The sequence below is a fragment of the Pogona vitticeps genome, chromosome 4 (genome assembly GCF_051106095.1).
Source record: "Pogona vitticeps strain Pit_001003342236 chromosome 4, PviZW2.1, whole genome shotgun sequence".
NCBI classification, from domain to species: domain Eukaryota; kingdom Metazoa; phylum Chordata; class Lepidosauria; order Squamata; family Agamidae; genus Pogona; species Pogona vitticeps.
The window spans coordinates 133,916,807-133,932,594 of NC_135786.1; the positions used below are offsets into that span (position 1 = coordinate 133,916,807).

The 15,788-nt window shown below is 40.6% G+C and overlaps 1 protein-coding gene across 3 annotated transcripts in view; it reads right to left on the minus strand.

The window, feature by feature from the left end:
• RALGAPA2 (Ral GTPase activating protein catalytic subunit alpha 2) overlaps positions 1-15,788 on the minus strand; it is a 255,925-nt gene that overhangs the window by 114,653 nt on the left and 125,484 nt on the right. For all 3 annotated transcript variants that reach the window (XM_072998430.2, XM_072998429.2, XM_072998431.2), the window contains 3 exons: positions 9,289-9,360; positions 1,891-2,014; positions 285-440 (listed from right to left, as the gene is read on the minus strand). In XM_072998430.2, coding sequence (XP_072854531.2) covers positions 285-440; positions 1,891-2,014; positions 9,289-9,360 — 352 coding nt within the window. The remainder of the gene's footprint in view (positions 1-284; positions 441-1,890; positions 2,015-9,288; positions 9,361-15,788) is intronic.

Sequence of the window (15,788 nt, forward strand, 5' to 3'; positions counted from 1 at the left end):
CCCTCCATTCTTTTCTATCTCCTCACTTTATTTTTTCATTTCCCTCTCTATCTGACAACATTTCAGGCTTTGTAACTTGGCCTAAGTGTAACTCTTCAGGTGGGCAGTCTTTTGTGAACTGTGGGTGAAGTGCTTGTCTCTTGCATTCATGCACACCCAAGGGAGAGTGTGCCTCATAATAAAATTTGTGTGACTCATGTTTTGCACAGAATGATGCAAAATGATGTTTGATATTTCAAGAGGACAATATTCATCATTTGGTTAAACTTTAGTTATATTTGTACCTTTTTGGTTAGTGAATCATCTGAATCAGAGGGCATGCGGGTGGACACATGGAAAATTACTTCCACAGTAGAGGTAGCATAGTAAGGCGCTGTTTGGCCTGTGCTGCCATTACGCTGAAGACCACCCATAAATCCACAATGAGTTGAAAGATCAACCTGAAATAAGTAAAAGTAAATATATCATTCTCAATCTGGAATTCTGAGCAAACTGACCATACTTGTACACAATAACGGGTTGTAGCAGGAACTACTTGGATTTTGGGTTGTGTAATTGAGGGTAATGTCTTTTGTCCTACACTAGTGGTTCCCAAATGTTCTTGGACAACCTCCATAAATCCTGGCCAGCACTGCTAGTGTTGAAGGCTTCTGGGAGTTTTAGTTCAAGAATATCTGGGGGTCCAAGGTTGGGAACCACTGTCCTTCAAAGTGTAAGCTTATGGCACAGAAATTTGGCCATTAAAAGACAATTAAATTAATTGGCCAAAATCTTGCTGCTTAGTGTAAGCTAAATTGTAACTTTTAGTCAGTTTCTCCCTGGTGAATAAATGTCCACCAAGCCAGCACATATATGCACCCATGAGAATGGTGGTCAGGGTACTTTATTTACCAGGATAGAATGGACCAAAATTTGTTTTTCGTTAAGCAACACAATTTCAGCCACTGAATTATTAAAGAGGAAGTCATGTTAGCCTGTCCTAGCATGTCTGGTTAAAAAAAAATAGCAGTTAAAACCAAGTAAGGTTTTTAAAAAAGGATTTAAAAATACTAGCATTTAAAAAGAGTTTAGAGTGTTCCAATTTTAATTGCATTTTATTAATACATGTCAGGCAAAAACAAAAGAAAAGGGAAAAAATAAAGACACAAATGTTGTGGCACCTTAGAGTCTAACTGAAGTATTTTAATGTGAGCTTTTGGAGAAGTGGGGCATGGAAGCTAGGATGCTGCCTCTGATTGGCTGCCTGCTGGAAGGGGATCGGGTGCTGAACCACTGAACACCTGTTGGGGTGGTAATTAATTGCAAATTTTCATATTCTTACTGGGTACTGTTGTGCACTATACACTTCTTTGCGCAAACACAGAAAAACCCCCACTGTATGCAATGGACCATTGAGCATATGGTGTGGCACAATAGGATTCTGGACATGGGGCAAAAAATGTACAGTGGTGCCTCGCTTAGCGATGTTAATCCGTTCCAGAAAAAACGTTGCTAAGCGAAAACATCACTAAGCGAAATTAAAAAGCCCGTAGAAACGCATTAAAACGCGATTAATGCATTCCCATGGGCTTAAAACCTCACCTTTAAGTGAAAATCCTCCATAGCGCCACCATTTTCGCTGCCTCTTAAGCGAGGAAAAACAGCAGGCAGCCATTTTGTTTTCCCAGCGGCCATTTTGAAACCGCCAATTAGCTGTTAAAAAAGGGTCGCTCTGCCATGATTGCTTCCCCGCGATCATCGCAAAGCAAAAAAACCCCATAGGGACCATCGCAAAGCGATTGCTTTTGCAATCGCAAAAACTCTGTCGCTAAGCGATTTCATCGCTCAATGGAGTGATCGCTATGCAAGGCACCACTGTAATTCAAAATTAATATTAAATCTAATATTTACCTCCCAGCCTAGTCCAGCAACAAAGTCTTCATATGCTTGGCTTCCTTTTATATTGGACAATATTGAACACTTATCTTCTTGTCCTTCAGCAATGTAAAATACTGCTATTTTGTGAGTTTCACGGCTGCAATTGAAAAACAAAATGAAAACAAACATAATTTTTTGATGGTGGTAGTGTATATGTACCCTAATCTTAAGAATGCAGAGTCAAGCCAAAATACTCCCATTCCACTGTCTCATTTGTGGGCTGTGAAACAAAGGAGAACATTTGAATCGTTTTTCAGGTGAGGGAAAGCTTATCTCTACCACTGGTGGAAATCCTATCTGTGGTTGCCACCCCCAAGTCCAATGCCCTAAACACAGCATGATCCTGGAGCATTCTAAGGAAAAGTGGCAGTGTAATTTTTTAATTGGAATATTCAGAAACAATTCTTCACTTGGAATATTCTGAACAAAAATGGCAGCTAGCAAGAGAAGTTCCATGACAGCTACCCAATAAAACGGAGAAACAGAGGGAAAAAGAAAGGAATTCTACTGGTTAACCTTCCCCCCAAACTCTGAACAACAATACTACTCTGAACAATAATACTGATGAAGGATTTCCATTTATTTTGATATAGCTTTTGGGTAGATGGCTTTCGAGCCTGATCTAGGACACTTCGAATGACGGGAATATTCTCCAGGCTGTCAGGTTCAGAGGGTGGATGTCAGGGTGAAGGATCATCCCGTTGCTCTGTGTGAGAAGGTTGGGGATCGATGGCAGATGGAATTCGTTGGTGGACATCGATCTCAGATGGGTGAATCACGGTTGATGTGGCCACCATGGAGCGATGAGGATCGCATTGACTTGGGATTGTCGTAGTCGAATGACTGATCTTTGAATGAAAGGGACTGGCGGGAACAGACAGAGTAGTTCTCCAGTCTAGTCCATATAAACACATCACTGAGTGATTCTGGGTTGATGCCAGCTTGAGAACAATACCGGTTGCATTTGGTGTTGGTCTCTGAGGCAAAGAGATTGATGGCCGGATGTCCCCAACAGTGGCAGAGGAGATCTAAGACTTCATCGTTCAGTGCCCACTTGTGTGTCCCTGTGGTAAGATGACTCAGGTGATCTGCGAGACAGTTGTTGTCTATTGAGACATGGATGGCCACTGGGAAAATGTGGTGGAGGTAGCACCATTCCCAAAGTTCTATCACAAGATATAGAAGTGGTAGGAAGTGGGTACCTCCTTATTTGTTGACATAGTACAGCACTGTGGTGTTGTCTGTAGCTATCTGTACTGCTTGTCCTGCAATGAGTGGTAGGAAGGCATGAAAGGCTTTGATGACTGCCAAAAGTTCCAGATGGTTTTGTTTTTGTTTCATCCACAGACTGTGTATTCTGTGATGTCGACAGTGGGCTCCCCATCCCAATGGCCTGGCAGTGACTTGTATGGATAGCTGCAGAGGTTGGAAGGGTCTACCTACTATCAAATGAGGGAGGAATGTCCACCAGGTAAGTTGACTGGCCAGTTCTGGTGTTACTGTGAGACGTTTGGACTGTTGATCTGTCATGGAGTCAAATAGTGACAGGAACCACACTTGCAGTGATCTCATTTTGAGTTGAGTGTGTTGAACAATGGCAGTAGTAGATGCCATGAACCCAAGGAGATGCTGAGTTTGGTGCGCCGATACCGACGCTAAGGGTTGGAATGGCTGGATAGCTTGTTTTAATTTGGTGATCCTCTCTTGCGGTAGGGAAGGCTCTGGCTCAGAGAGAGTCGAAGTATGTACCGATGCAGGTCTGCAAGGGTTCCAAGTGAGACTTGGCAGTGTTCACTTTGAGACCCACACTTTGAAGAGTGTCGAGGGTTAAGTCTGTAGCTCTGATTGCATTGTGGTAAGAAGAAGCAACTATTAACCAGTCGTCTATATATAGGAAAATGGTGATGCCTTGGAGGTGTAGGTAAGCTGCGACTGGTGCCATACATTTGGTGCTGTGGAAAGTCTGAAGGAAAGGGAGCAGAATTGGTACGATACATTGCTGAATCTGAATTGGAGAAATTTGTGATGGAGTAGATGGATAGAAACATGGAAGTAAGCATCTTGCAGGTCAATAACGACAAACCAGTCTCCCTGTGAAAGGTGGAGGATGACAGTTTCGAGAATTAGCATTCGAAAGCGTCAGGATTGAATAAACTTGTTGAGGCTCCTGAGATTGAGAATGGGATGAAGTCTTCCATCCTTTTTGGGAACTGTAAAGTATCTGGAATAGAATCCTTCATGCAATGAAGAGGAAGGGACTATGAATATGGCTTGCTTTTGTAAAAGGAGGGAGACTTCTTCATAGAGGGCTAATAAATATGGAGTAGTCTGAATGATTCCAAAGGGTGGGGTATGGTAAAATTCAATGAAATAGCCATTTTGGATAATGGAGAGAACCCAATTGTCATTAGTGATTTTTTTCCAGGCAGAGATGAAAGGATGGAGTCTGGTTTGGAATGGAGATGAAGAAGATCTGTGGGTATTGCCTACCCTTTTTCTGTTGACATTGAAAGGACTGTCTTCGGTTCTGTGATCGCTGGGGCCGAAAGGACAGGAATGCAGATGTAGATGGTGTTGTGTAAGATCTCTCCTGAGCTTGAGGTTGGAATGATCATTATGGCTGTTGATATGGTTGGAATTGTTGTTGGTAGAATGGTTGTTTGTGGGTTTGAGGTCACTGATGATGGTAAGGTTGCTGAGGAGTGTAAGAATGTGCTGTCTTGTGGATCTTATGGAGGTTTTCCACGAGTTCATCGGTTTTAGCGTTGAAGAGGCCGGTGGCATCAAAAAGGGAGGTCTTCTATCCATGTCTTGGTATTATCTAAGATGTTTGCAGACCGTAACCAGGCATGATATCTGAGGGCAATCGAAGTGGACATTGCTTTAGATGCTGCCTCTGCTGTGTAATGTGCAGCTATTCTTTATTGTCTGGCCAAGGTAGAATCCTCAATGTGTATATTGAGTGCTTCTGTTCTGGTAGCCTCTGAAGCTGATTGGATAATGAGCAAGATTTTGTCCCATAGCGATGGTAAGCGCCCATGACAGCCTGATAATTAGCTACCTTCATGATGAAAGAGGTGAGTTAACATAGTCTTCTGCCAAGAATGTCAATTTTACAGCCTTCTCTGTTGGTAGGCATGACAGATGATTTATTGTGCGCTCTAGACTGGGTAGATTCAACTATGATGGAGTTTGGCATTGGGTGTTTCGAAAGAAAGCCTGTATCTGTTCCACGAGTTTTATAATGGTTTTCAACATGGTGTGAGATTTGGAGTGAGGAAGGAGGTTTATCCCATGATTCCTTAATCAGTTCAAACATAGCAGGAATAAAACTGAGGCTAAGTAGTGGTGTTTGGTCCTGATTCAAGTCATCAAAAACATATGAGGAGGTGGCTCCTCCATGTCGAACTATAAGGATTTAGCCATTCGGAGGATCAGCTGAGAATAAGATGTGACATCCTCTGATGGTGAGGGAGGATGATTTTCTCTGACGTCCAATGGAGGGGTGTTGTCATGAGTGCAGCCGAAGATCTGGAACCCGAAGGGTTAACTGTAGCTGAGGAGAATGCTGAGCAATCAGAAATACAAACACCTGAATCGCCTCCAGAATCTCCTCCCCCAGTAGACAGGCTGAGGGCCAGGCTTTGGGGAAGACTTAGGACAAAAAGGTCAGAGGATCGCTTGAAGGCTGCCCGCAGAAACATCCAATCAATTAGCCCTGAGTTCTGACAGGATGAAAAGGCTTCCAGCAGTTCAAGGGTTTTTTTTAATTATATAAACAGCTCTGAGACAGCTGAAAATCCATGGAAGCAACAAGTCAAATCTCTGGCTTGCATCCACGCTCCTGACAACCTTGAACCTTGGTCCCAGCACCCTTGGCTTTGGACTCTGACCCTGGACTATGTTGTGCATCTTGGCTTTGGACTCTGACCCTGGACCCTGTGTGAGTTGGCTTTGGTATTTGGATATTGGCTCTGCATTCCCTGAATTCCTGACATAGGACTGGTTTATCGGACGCTGCTGTTGTAACCCCTGGGAACGTGGAACGTGACAGGTGTGAAGGTTGGATGGCGATTCATTAGATAAGGTAGATGCCGAATCTTGAGACAATGTGGATGATCGAGAAGGTATCGGTGTGATCTCGTGATCGATGTCGGTGGTAGTGATTGGTGAGTTGCATAAGGCAGTACCAATTGTTGTTCTATATCAGAGGGTGGAGGAGGAGGGCCCCTGTAATTTGTAGCAACATGGAAGGAGGTATGGTGTTTTGACTGTTTTGTATGTTTTGCTGGAACCTGAACTTCTGGTAACTGGAGAGACCTTTTGAGTACAGATTTGGCGGCATTGAAGATTGACGGGTCGATACTGAGTAAGTGGAAACTGATCGGTGTTGATGTTGTGGTGCTGACGGTGACACGGACGGTGAATACCATGATGGGGAGGCATATCAAACTCTCCTGGGCTCATCATAATAAGCCTGTTCGGCAAATGCTTCTGCATAAGGATCATAATGATGATGCCTGTCTCTAAAGTCACTTCTGGTGTGGTATTGAAGCAGTTCGGGGTAATAATATATGTCTCTATGTGAAGGAGCATATTGGATCAGAGAGACATGTTGTCTTTCCTCCCGGAGCAATGATGGGACGACTCTGATTCCAAAGGCTGAACAGGTATTGCCTGCCTTGATGAACAAGGGCTTGAATGGGCTGAGGCCAGGCTGGATTGCACATCGGCTGGCGATAGGCCTGTACTGGGCAACAGACTAGCAATAGAAGCTAAAGTCTGGGCCAGTGTCAGAGTAGGATCATCCCTGTCTGAAGTTGAAACAGGGGCCTCTCGAGATGATTCTTCTAGAATGAGTGATGGAATCACTGGTTGAGATGATTAAAATTGAATGGATTTTGTCATTTTCTTTGGGTTTTTTGTCTTGACTTTATCCTTATTTTTAGATGTCAGAACGGGTCGGAACTCTGGAGGTGGGAGTTGAGCTCTACTTTGAAGATGGCTTCGAAAATTCTTTTTGATGAGGTGGAACTGGCGTCGGGCTCAACAATTAGCAGATTAAATTAGATGGCCACTAAACACAATCTATTAACCCAGTTTAATTATAATTAGATACGTGTAAGGTTTTTGACAGAATCGAATGGCGTTATCTATCCAGCCTATTAAGAAAACAAGGATATGCAAAAAAAAATCATTTCCCTGCTATATACAATAGATTGAAGATTATTATGAGGACTAATGTTATTGTGTCACCTGTATTTCAGACAGAAAGAGGCACAACTCAAAGATGCCCATTATCACTGACAGTTTTTGCAACAGTGCTAGAATTCCTATTAATAGGAATACCTTGCTTTTTCTATCAGAGGCAATTACATTGTTCACAAGGTAAAAAGGTATAGGATTATTCTAAACAATATACTGCTTTCCACAATAACTATCATGAATTCAAATTGCTGTGCCTTAATAATACTGTACTCTAAAACAACAACACAAACTCTATCAAACAATAAACTCTATCTTCTGCTTCTCTGTCTTTAAATATCTAGGCATAATAATAGCCAAGCAAACCCATCAACTGCTAATCAAAAACTACTTTTCCGTAATAAATTGCTTGAAGATGAAACTAAAAAAAGGTCAGTACTAAGACTATCTATGGTAGGTTGTGCCATGATAATAAAATGTCATGTCTCACTGAAATGCCTCTTTTTTGTTTGAAACATTATTGTTGAAAGCAAATAAGAAAATAAAACAATGATAATGGCAGAACAAAATATTTCAGGAAACCAAAGAAAAGATTCACCAGTCATTATAATACAGGTCAAGACAAAAAGGCTGGCTATCAGTACCTGACATAAGCCATTATTAAAACAATACACTTAATCTGAAACAATGGTTGTCAGTCAATGACAAATGAGATGACAAATGAACTTTGACTGACAAAACATCACAGGAAAATTTGGCTGAAAAAGATACAACACCTGATTAACCAGAGCCACAAAATTAACTAATAGCCTTGTGCTGCAGTGATTAAACTACTGTATTGCAGCCGAAACTGTGCTCATGACTAGGGGTTTATTTATTTGATTTATATACCGCCCATCTGGCAGCCAAGGCCACTCTGGTTCAATCCCAGGTAGGTGGCTCAGGGTTGACTCAGCCTTCTATCCTTCTGAGGTTGGTAAAATGAGTACCCAGCTTGCTTCGGGGGGGGGCAATGTGTAGCCTGCATAATTAACTTATAAACCACCCAGAGAGCGCTTGAAGTGCTATTGGGGTGGTATATAAGCAGCACACTTTGCTTTGCTTTTTACAGCTTGGTCAATGAAAACCGACAGAGCAGCAGAATGTAAAGTGCAATTTCATTATGTAACATTGTTCTTTATTTTTATCTTTAAGACTACAGTACGTTCGCAATGATATATTAGAGAGACTGATGTCTGGGATGTTAATGAAAGGTACATTTAGTTTTAAAGGTTTTGGAGAGTTAGCAGTGTTAGTCTGTGCTAGAAAATCAATTAGAAAAAAACCATCAAGATTTCCTGGACACCCAGAACAAAGCAGTGTAATTAAGTTTTAAACACATAATGGCCAGAATTATATTGATGTTTTTGTATGGTTTGCATCATTTGTCACAGCTGACTGTGGCTAACTGATAAGTTGCTGAGGCATGATTGGTCGGATTCTTAATCATCAGCCTAACTGCACAACTCAGGTGTGCCCTAGCACCTTGGCAATATTGAGAATTTTTGGTCATTTCTCTTAGTTGGCAGAGTATGAGGTAGAAAAACCAACATGAAAATATCAGCTCAGTCTCATCTGTTCCTCCCCACCCTTCTTTGAGTTGCTTTGGCACACAAACTAGCGCTTTGCATGATAAAAAATACACTAGAAATATTTAACAAAGAAAAATGTAGAAAAACTGTAAGTAACTATTTGCAGTTATGATCTGAAAGAAAAAAAAGAAGTAAAACCACATGGTTGTTGCTTGGTTAGAGGTCAGAGAAATAAGAAACAACAACAACAACAACAACAACAAAGACAATAGAAGCAAGCAAACAAACAAACATGAAAAGGGGACAAGGCTTGCCTCAAATGCCAGAGGTGAGAAGAGAACTTTACTAATCAATTTAAAGGATAATCACGTAAGGCTGTAAATACCCCTCCCACTGGTATCCATTGCTGGTGCATGCAAGATTGCTAATATCCCAACAGCAATTAGTCATTTAGAATAAGTTATGGAAACTTTGGAAGAACACAGATAAGATTCTGGTTTTTGATTTTTCAGCAGCATAAATAATAAATGGCACCATCTTCTGTAAATGTTATTTATCGGCATTAACTCTGCTACAGTTGCAAAGTTTTACTCACCATTGCCTTGAGTCCAGATTTTTCAGCTCTCTTAACAATTTAGAATTTTTCTTCAACAGATGAAAACTTTTCCTAAACATCAAGATATTATAAATTACGGGGGAAATCCTCAGTGCTTAAGCATTATTTTTAACTGTAATCATCCAAGAGCACCAGAAAAAGTACAAAAAAAAACACACTGACATTTCATAATTTCTAAAAGATCAAAGGAGCAAACAAAAAGATGTTTATATTCTGCCTTCCTTTGTCTATTCTTGGCTTCCCCTGTCTATTACTAATTCAACTCTCCAAACCTATTCTTCACTCTAGGACCATCTCTTAAAAATGCCTGGCATAAACAGTCAAGTGAAACATTGTTTCTTAAACTCTTGCTCATGTTTGCCTGATTCAACAGTAACTAGAGCTACAGTATAGATAGAATGAAAGACACTTGGTTATGTTTTTGTTTCCCAACTATTCATATGCAAAACAATAAAACTACTAAACTTTCACTTGTCAGACTGGTATCCTAATTTGAATCCAATGAATTCTAACTAAAACACACATGCATATGTGTATGTATGTGTGTATCATAAAGTATGAATACTGTATAAGGTAATTTGAATGAACTGGTATCTGAAGGCCAAGACAGAACAAATCATATTAACTTGTACCATAATAAATGGGTTAGCATCACAAGATTCATTGTACTTGTCTACTGCAACATGGCTATGCCTTTTTGAGATTGTTACATTCCTATACTGTCTAAATGGCAGCAAGTGTTAGAGAACCGAATAATCTTCCAGTATCATCAGAGCAGACAGATATAGCCAAAGAGAGCCTGCTCTCAGCTCCAAAACGTTTGTTACTGTTGTTGTTACATATTACCCAGACACTTCCAACATATGGAGACCCTTTGGCTAAAGCTGCAACCACACTGCCCCTTTTGGAGTGGGCTGGGGCAGTTTAAACAGGGTTACCAGAGATCAGGATAGGAGTGATATACCATTTAGTATGATCCTCATAACCAAATGGCATACTGACCTCAAGTGACCCTGTTTATTCTGGACCCCTGTACTGTCAATTTCCAGTACCATGAAGTGATTTAATAAACAAGCCACTTCAGGACATCAACAAATTGAACACTTCCCCTGCTCCTCTGTGGAGGGGCAGGGGACATGAAATTATTGTTATTATTATTTGCCTCTGCTAGATCATCATTAATGTGCTGGATCACTTAGATTCAATTTTTTAAAAAATTCTTTGCCTTGTGTTTAATGCTAGTAGGGATACTGCCTGCATCTGCAGTTTCAATCAGCACTTTACACAAAGGCAAATAATTAAAAAAATTAATGTGATTCAGAGCATCAGCTATGGTTTAGCAGAGAGAATTAATTAATTAATTAATTAATTAATTAATTAATTAATTAATTAATTAATTAATATTGATATTGATATTGATATTGATATTGATATTGATATTAATATTGATAATATTATTATTATTATTATTATTATTATTATTATTATTATTATTATTATTATTATTATTATTATTATTATTATTATTATTATTATTTCACTTACTATGTCCCTCCACAGAGGAGCAGGAGAAGTGTTTCATTTGCTGACATCCTGAAGTAGTTCACTTATTAAGCCACTTCATGATACTAGAAACTGACAGCAGAAGGAGTCTTGGCAAGGCTCAATTTTTGGCTGGTCTCAGAGATCACATGTGTTGGAAACAGACCAAACTAGAGTACACCTACCAGCACCTAAAAAACTAGAAGCCCATGAAAGGGGCTCAAAAAGTGCAGGTAAGGGTACTCTGGGGGTGGATTGGTTCACTCTAGTGATCAGGTCCTGATTGCTGGGGGGAAAAGGCGAACCAACCTGCCCACTGCAGTCCACCAAACAGTGGGACAAATATCTATCTGACTGAGCCTTTAGTAACCTTCAAAGGGTCCTGTGGTTAATATCCCACCTCTGCTCTTTCAAACTCAAGGTTGTCACCTTTCTTGGGGACTGGAATATATATTCAATGTTTCAAGCCTGTGGGCCTTTATTGTGCTTTTCATATTCGTTGAAATACTTTTGTTCAGATTCGGATCAGTGTCTGCACCTTGACTACGCCTGCTTGTATTTGTATTCCTTCCAAATGCTTTGACAGTGACTTTCACTTTGCTTTCTAAAATTGCAAGTTCCTTATCACAGGATTCTTCATCAAAGGAATCTGTCATCCTTGAATCTTTTCTACATGGTTCTGTATACAGTATTATTTCCAATTGTTTCCATCTTTTCTTTATTTTGGCCTGGTCAGATAATTTGTTCCTCTGTTGATCTTTCAGTATGTCTTATTTTTGTTTAAATTTCACTTTTTTTCTTAGGGAACAAACCTCTTGCTTTTCCTTTTTTGCTCTTCTAGATTTTTGAGCTGATTACTGTAGCAATTCTCTTCTCTTCATACACATGTCGTTGAAAATTTGCATTTGTGACCTTGACCCTATTGTCACCTTACACTTCTACTTCTCATCTCTCCTTAGCTATTTTATGCATTTTTTTCTTCTGAATAAAGGAATTGACTTTTTCCATTCTTTCCACAATCATTCGGATTCACATTCAACTGAGTTTAGTAATGCAAATCTATTCCTTACATTCATCAAAACATTATTTAAAATATTTATTGGCACTAAGATTCTTTTAGCATTCTCCACTTTTACTCTAATCTTTCATATTAATAATTCACGTTAAGTACTACATGTTCATGTATGCAATTCTCTGTTTGGCTGCCTGAATCATATGCAATAAAGTGATCATGGGCATCACAAAATTCTCTTTCATTTCTGACTCCTAGATGAAATTCTACACAAATATTTTGTTTCTTGTTTTCCATTCTAACCACTTATGAACATCAGCACATCTTGTTCCTGTGCATGACCTATTTCTTCCTTGAGACCTGCATAAAAGCTTTCCATTTCATCTCTTCAGCATTCAGAGTTGAAACTGAATGGAATTTAATGATGACTGTGTTGACAGATTCTATAAGAAGTCTAACTGATATTATTCAGCCAGACTTTGCATTATAGCCTCTAACTACCTGTGCTGCATCCTGCCTTAATATTGTTGTTGTTTAGTTGTTTAGTTGTGTCCGACTCTTCGTGACCCCATGGCCCTCTGGTCTTCCACTGCCTCCCGGAGTTTGGTCAGATTCATGTTCGTAGCTTTGATGACACTGTCCAACCATCTCATCCTCTGTCGTCCCCTTCTCCTCTTGCCTTCACACTTTCACAACATCAGGGTCTTTTCCAGGTTGTCTTCTCTTCTCATGAAATGGCCAACGTATTGCAGCCTCAGCTTCAGGATCTGTCCTTCCAGTGAGCACTCAGGGTTGACTTCCTTCCAAAGGGATAGGTTTGTTCTTTTTGCAGTCCAGGGGACTCTCAAGAGTCCCCTCCAGCACCACAATTCAAAAGCATCATTCTTTGGCAGTCAGCCTTCTTTAAGGTCCAGCTCTCACTTCCATACATTGCTACTGGAAAAAGCATAGCTTTGACTATGGCGACCTTTGTCGGCAAGGTGATGTTTCTGCTTTTTAAGATGCTGTCTAGGTTTGTCATCGCTTTCCTCCCTAGAAGCAGGCGTCCTTCAATTTCGTGGCTGCTGTCACCATCTGCAGTGATCATGGAGCTCATGAAAGTAAAATCTGTCACTGCCTCCATGTCTTCCCCTTCTATTTGCCTGGAGGTGATGGGACCTGTGACTATGATCTTAGTTTTTTTGATGTTGAGCTTCAGACCGTTTTTTGCACTCTCCGGTTTGGAATTCCTCCAGTCCAGCCTTTCGCATGATGTATTCTGCATATAAGTTAAATAAGCAGGGAGACAAAATACAGCCTTGTCGTACTCCTTTCCCAATTTTGAACCAATCAGTTGTTTGATATCCAGTTCTAACTATTGCTTCCTGTCCCACACATAGGTTTCTCAAGTGATATATAAGGTGGTCAGGCTCTCCCATTTCTTTAAGGACTTGCCATTGTTTGCTGTGGTCCACACAGTCAGAGGCTTTTGCGTAGTCAATGAAGCAGAAGTAGATGTTTTTCTGGAATTCTCTGGCTTCCAGTGCATGTTGGCGATTTCGTCTCTAGTTCCTGTGCCCCTTTGAAATCCAGCTTATACTTCTAGGAGTCCTCGGTCCACATACTGCTGAAGCCTACCTTGTAGGATTTTGAGCATAACCTTGCTAGCATGTGAAATGAGTGCAATTGTATGGTAGTTGGAGCATTCTTTGGCACTGCCCTTCTTTGGGATTGGGATGTACACTGATCTTTTCCAATCCTCTGGCCACTGCTGAGTTTCCAAACTTGCTGGCATATTGAGTGTAGCACCTTCACAGCGTCATCTTTTAAGATTTTAAATAGTTCGACTGGAATGCCATCACCTCCACTGGCCTTGTTGTTTGCCATGCTTTCTAAGGCCCACTTGACTTCACTCTCCAGGATGTCTGGCTGAAGGTCAGCAACCATACTATCTGGGTTGTCTGGGACCTCCAGATCTTTCTGGTAGAATTCCTCTGTGTAGTCTTGCAACCTCTTTTTGATGCCTTATGCATCTGTGAGGTCCCTCCTATTTCTGTCCTTTATCATGTCCATCTTTGCACAAAATGTTCCTTTAATATCTCCAATTTTCTTGAACAGATCTCTGGTTTTACCCTTACCCTGATTATTTTCCTCTATTTCTTTGCACTGTTCATTTAAGAAGGCCCTCTTGTCTCTCCTTGCTAGTCTTTGGATGTCTGCGTTCAGTTTTCTGTAACTTTAACTATCTCCCTTGCATTTTGTTTCCCTTCTCTTCTCTGCTATTTTGTAAGGCCTTGTTGGACAGCCACTTTGTTTTCTTGCATTTCCTTTCTATGGGATGATGTTTGTTGTTGCCTCCTGTACAATATTACGAGCCTCCATCCATAATTCTTCTGGCACTCTGTCCACCAAATCTAGATCCTTAAATCTGTTCTTTACTTCCATTGTGTATTCATAAGGCATTTGGTTTAGATTATACCTGACTAGCCCAGTGGTTTTTCCTACTTTCTTCAGTTTAAGCTTGAATTTTGCTATAAGAAGCCGATGTTCAGAGCCACAATCAGCTCCAGGTCTTGTTTTAGCTGACTGTATAGAGCTTCTCCATCTTTGGCTGCAGAGAATATAATCAATCTGATTTTGGTTTTGCCCATCTGGTGATGTCCATGTGTAGAGTCACCTCTTGTGTTGTTGGAAAAGTGTGTTTGTGATGACCAACTTGTTCTCTTGACAAAACTCTATTAGCCTTTGCCCTGCTCTGCTTTGAACTCCAAGGCCAAACTTACCTGCTGTTCCTTTTATCTCTTGACTCCCTACTTTAGCATTCCAGTCCCCTATAATGACAAGAACATCTTTCTTTGCTGTCAGTTCTAGGTGTTGTAAGTCTTCATAGAATTGGTCAATTTCAGCCTTTTCAGTATTGGTGGTTGGTGCATAAACATGGATTACTGTGATGTTGAAAGGTCTGCCTTGGATTCTTACTGAAATCATTTTATCATTTTTCAGATTGTATCCCAGTACAGCTTTTCCCACTCTTTTGTTGACTATGAAGGCTACGGGATTCTTCTACGGGATTCTTGCTCACAATAGTAGATATGATAATCATCTGAATTGAATTCGCCCATTCCTGTCCATTTTAGTTCACTGATGCCCAGGATGTCAATGTTTATTCTTGCCATCTCCTGTTTGACCACATCCAGCTTACCAAGGTTCATATATCTTACATTCCAGGTTCCTATGCAGTATTTTTCTTTGCAGCATTGGACTTTCCTTTCACTTCCAGGCGCACCCACAGCTGAGCATCCTTTCGGCTTTGGCCCAACCACTTCATTGGCTCTGAAACTACTTGTACTTGTCCTCCGCTCTTCCTCAGAAGCATGTTGGACGCCTTCCGACCTGAGGGGCCCATCTTCCAGCGTCATATCTTTTAGCCTTTTGTTTCTGGTCATGGAGCTTTCTTGGCAAAGATACTGGAGTGGCTTGCCAATGCCTGATCCAGGTGGATCGCGTTTAGTCAGAACTCTCCACTATAACCTGTCCGTCTTGGATGTCCCTGCACAGCATAGCCCATAGCTTCTCTGAATTACTCAAGCCCATTCGTCACAACAAGGCAGCAATAGGTGAAGGGGTTTATTAGTATTAGAACTTTACAATTTCTTCTGATCTTGCCATTTTTAGAATAAAATACTTGCCTGACTAGAGTAATTGTCTGAAATTGTCCAGTTCACTTCAGTTCACTCACACCACATAATATATTGTTTTAATGTTCTCTTTCTTGCTTTATGGGTTCAAATGTACATTGATTTACACTTCTCAAATTCCATGTCTTCATTACATCTGTTGTGGGGCACTGGACTTTCCTTTTGCCTCTGTCAACATCAGACAGTCTTTTTTGGCATTAATCCAGTTACTTCATAGAGTTCAAGGTAGCAAATATTCAAAACTCCTT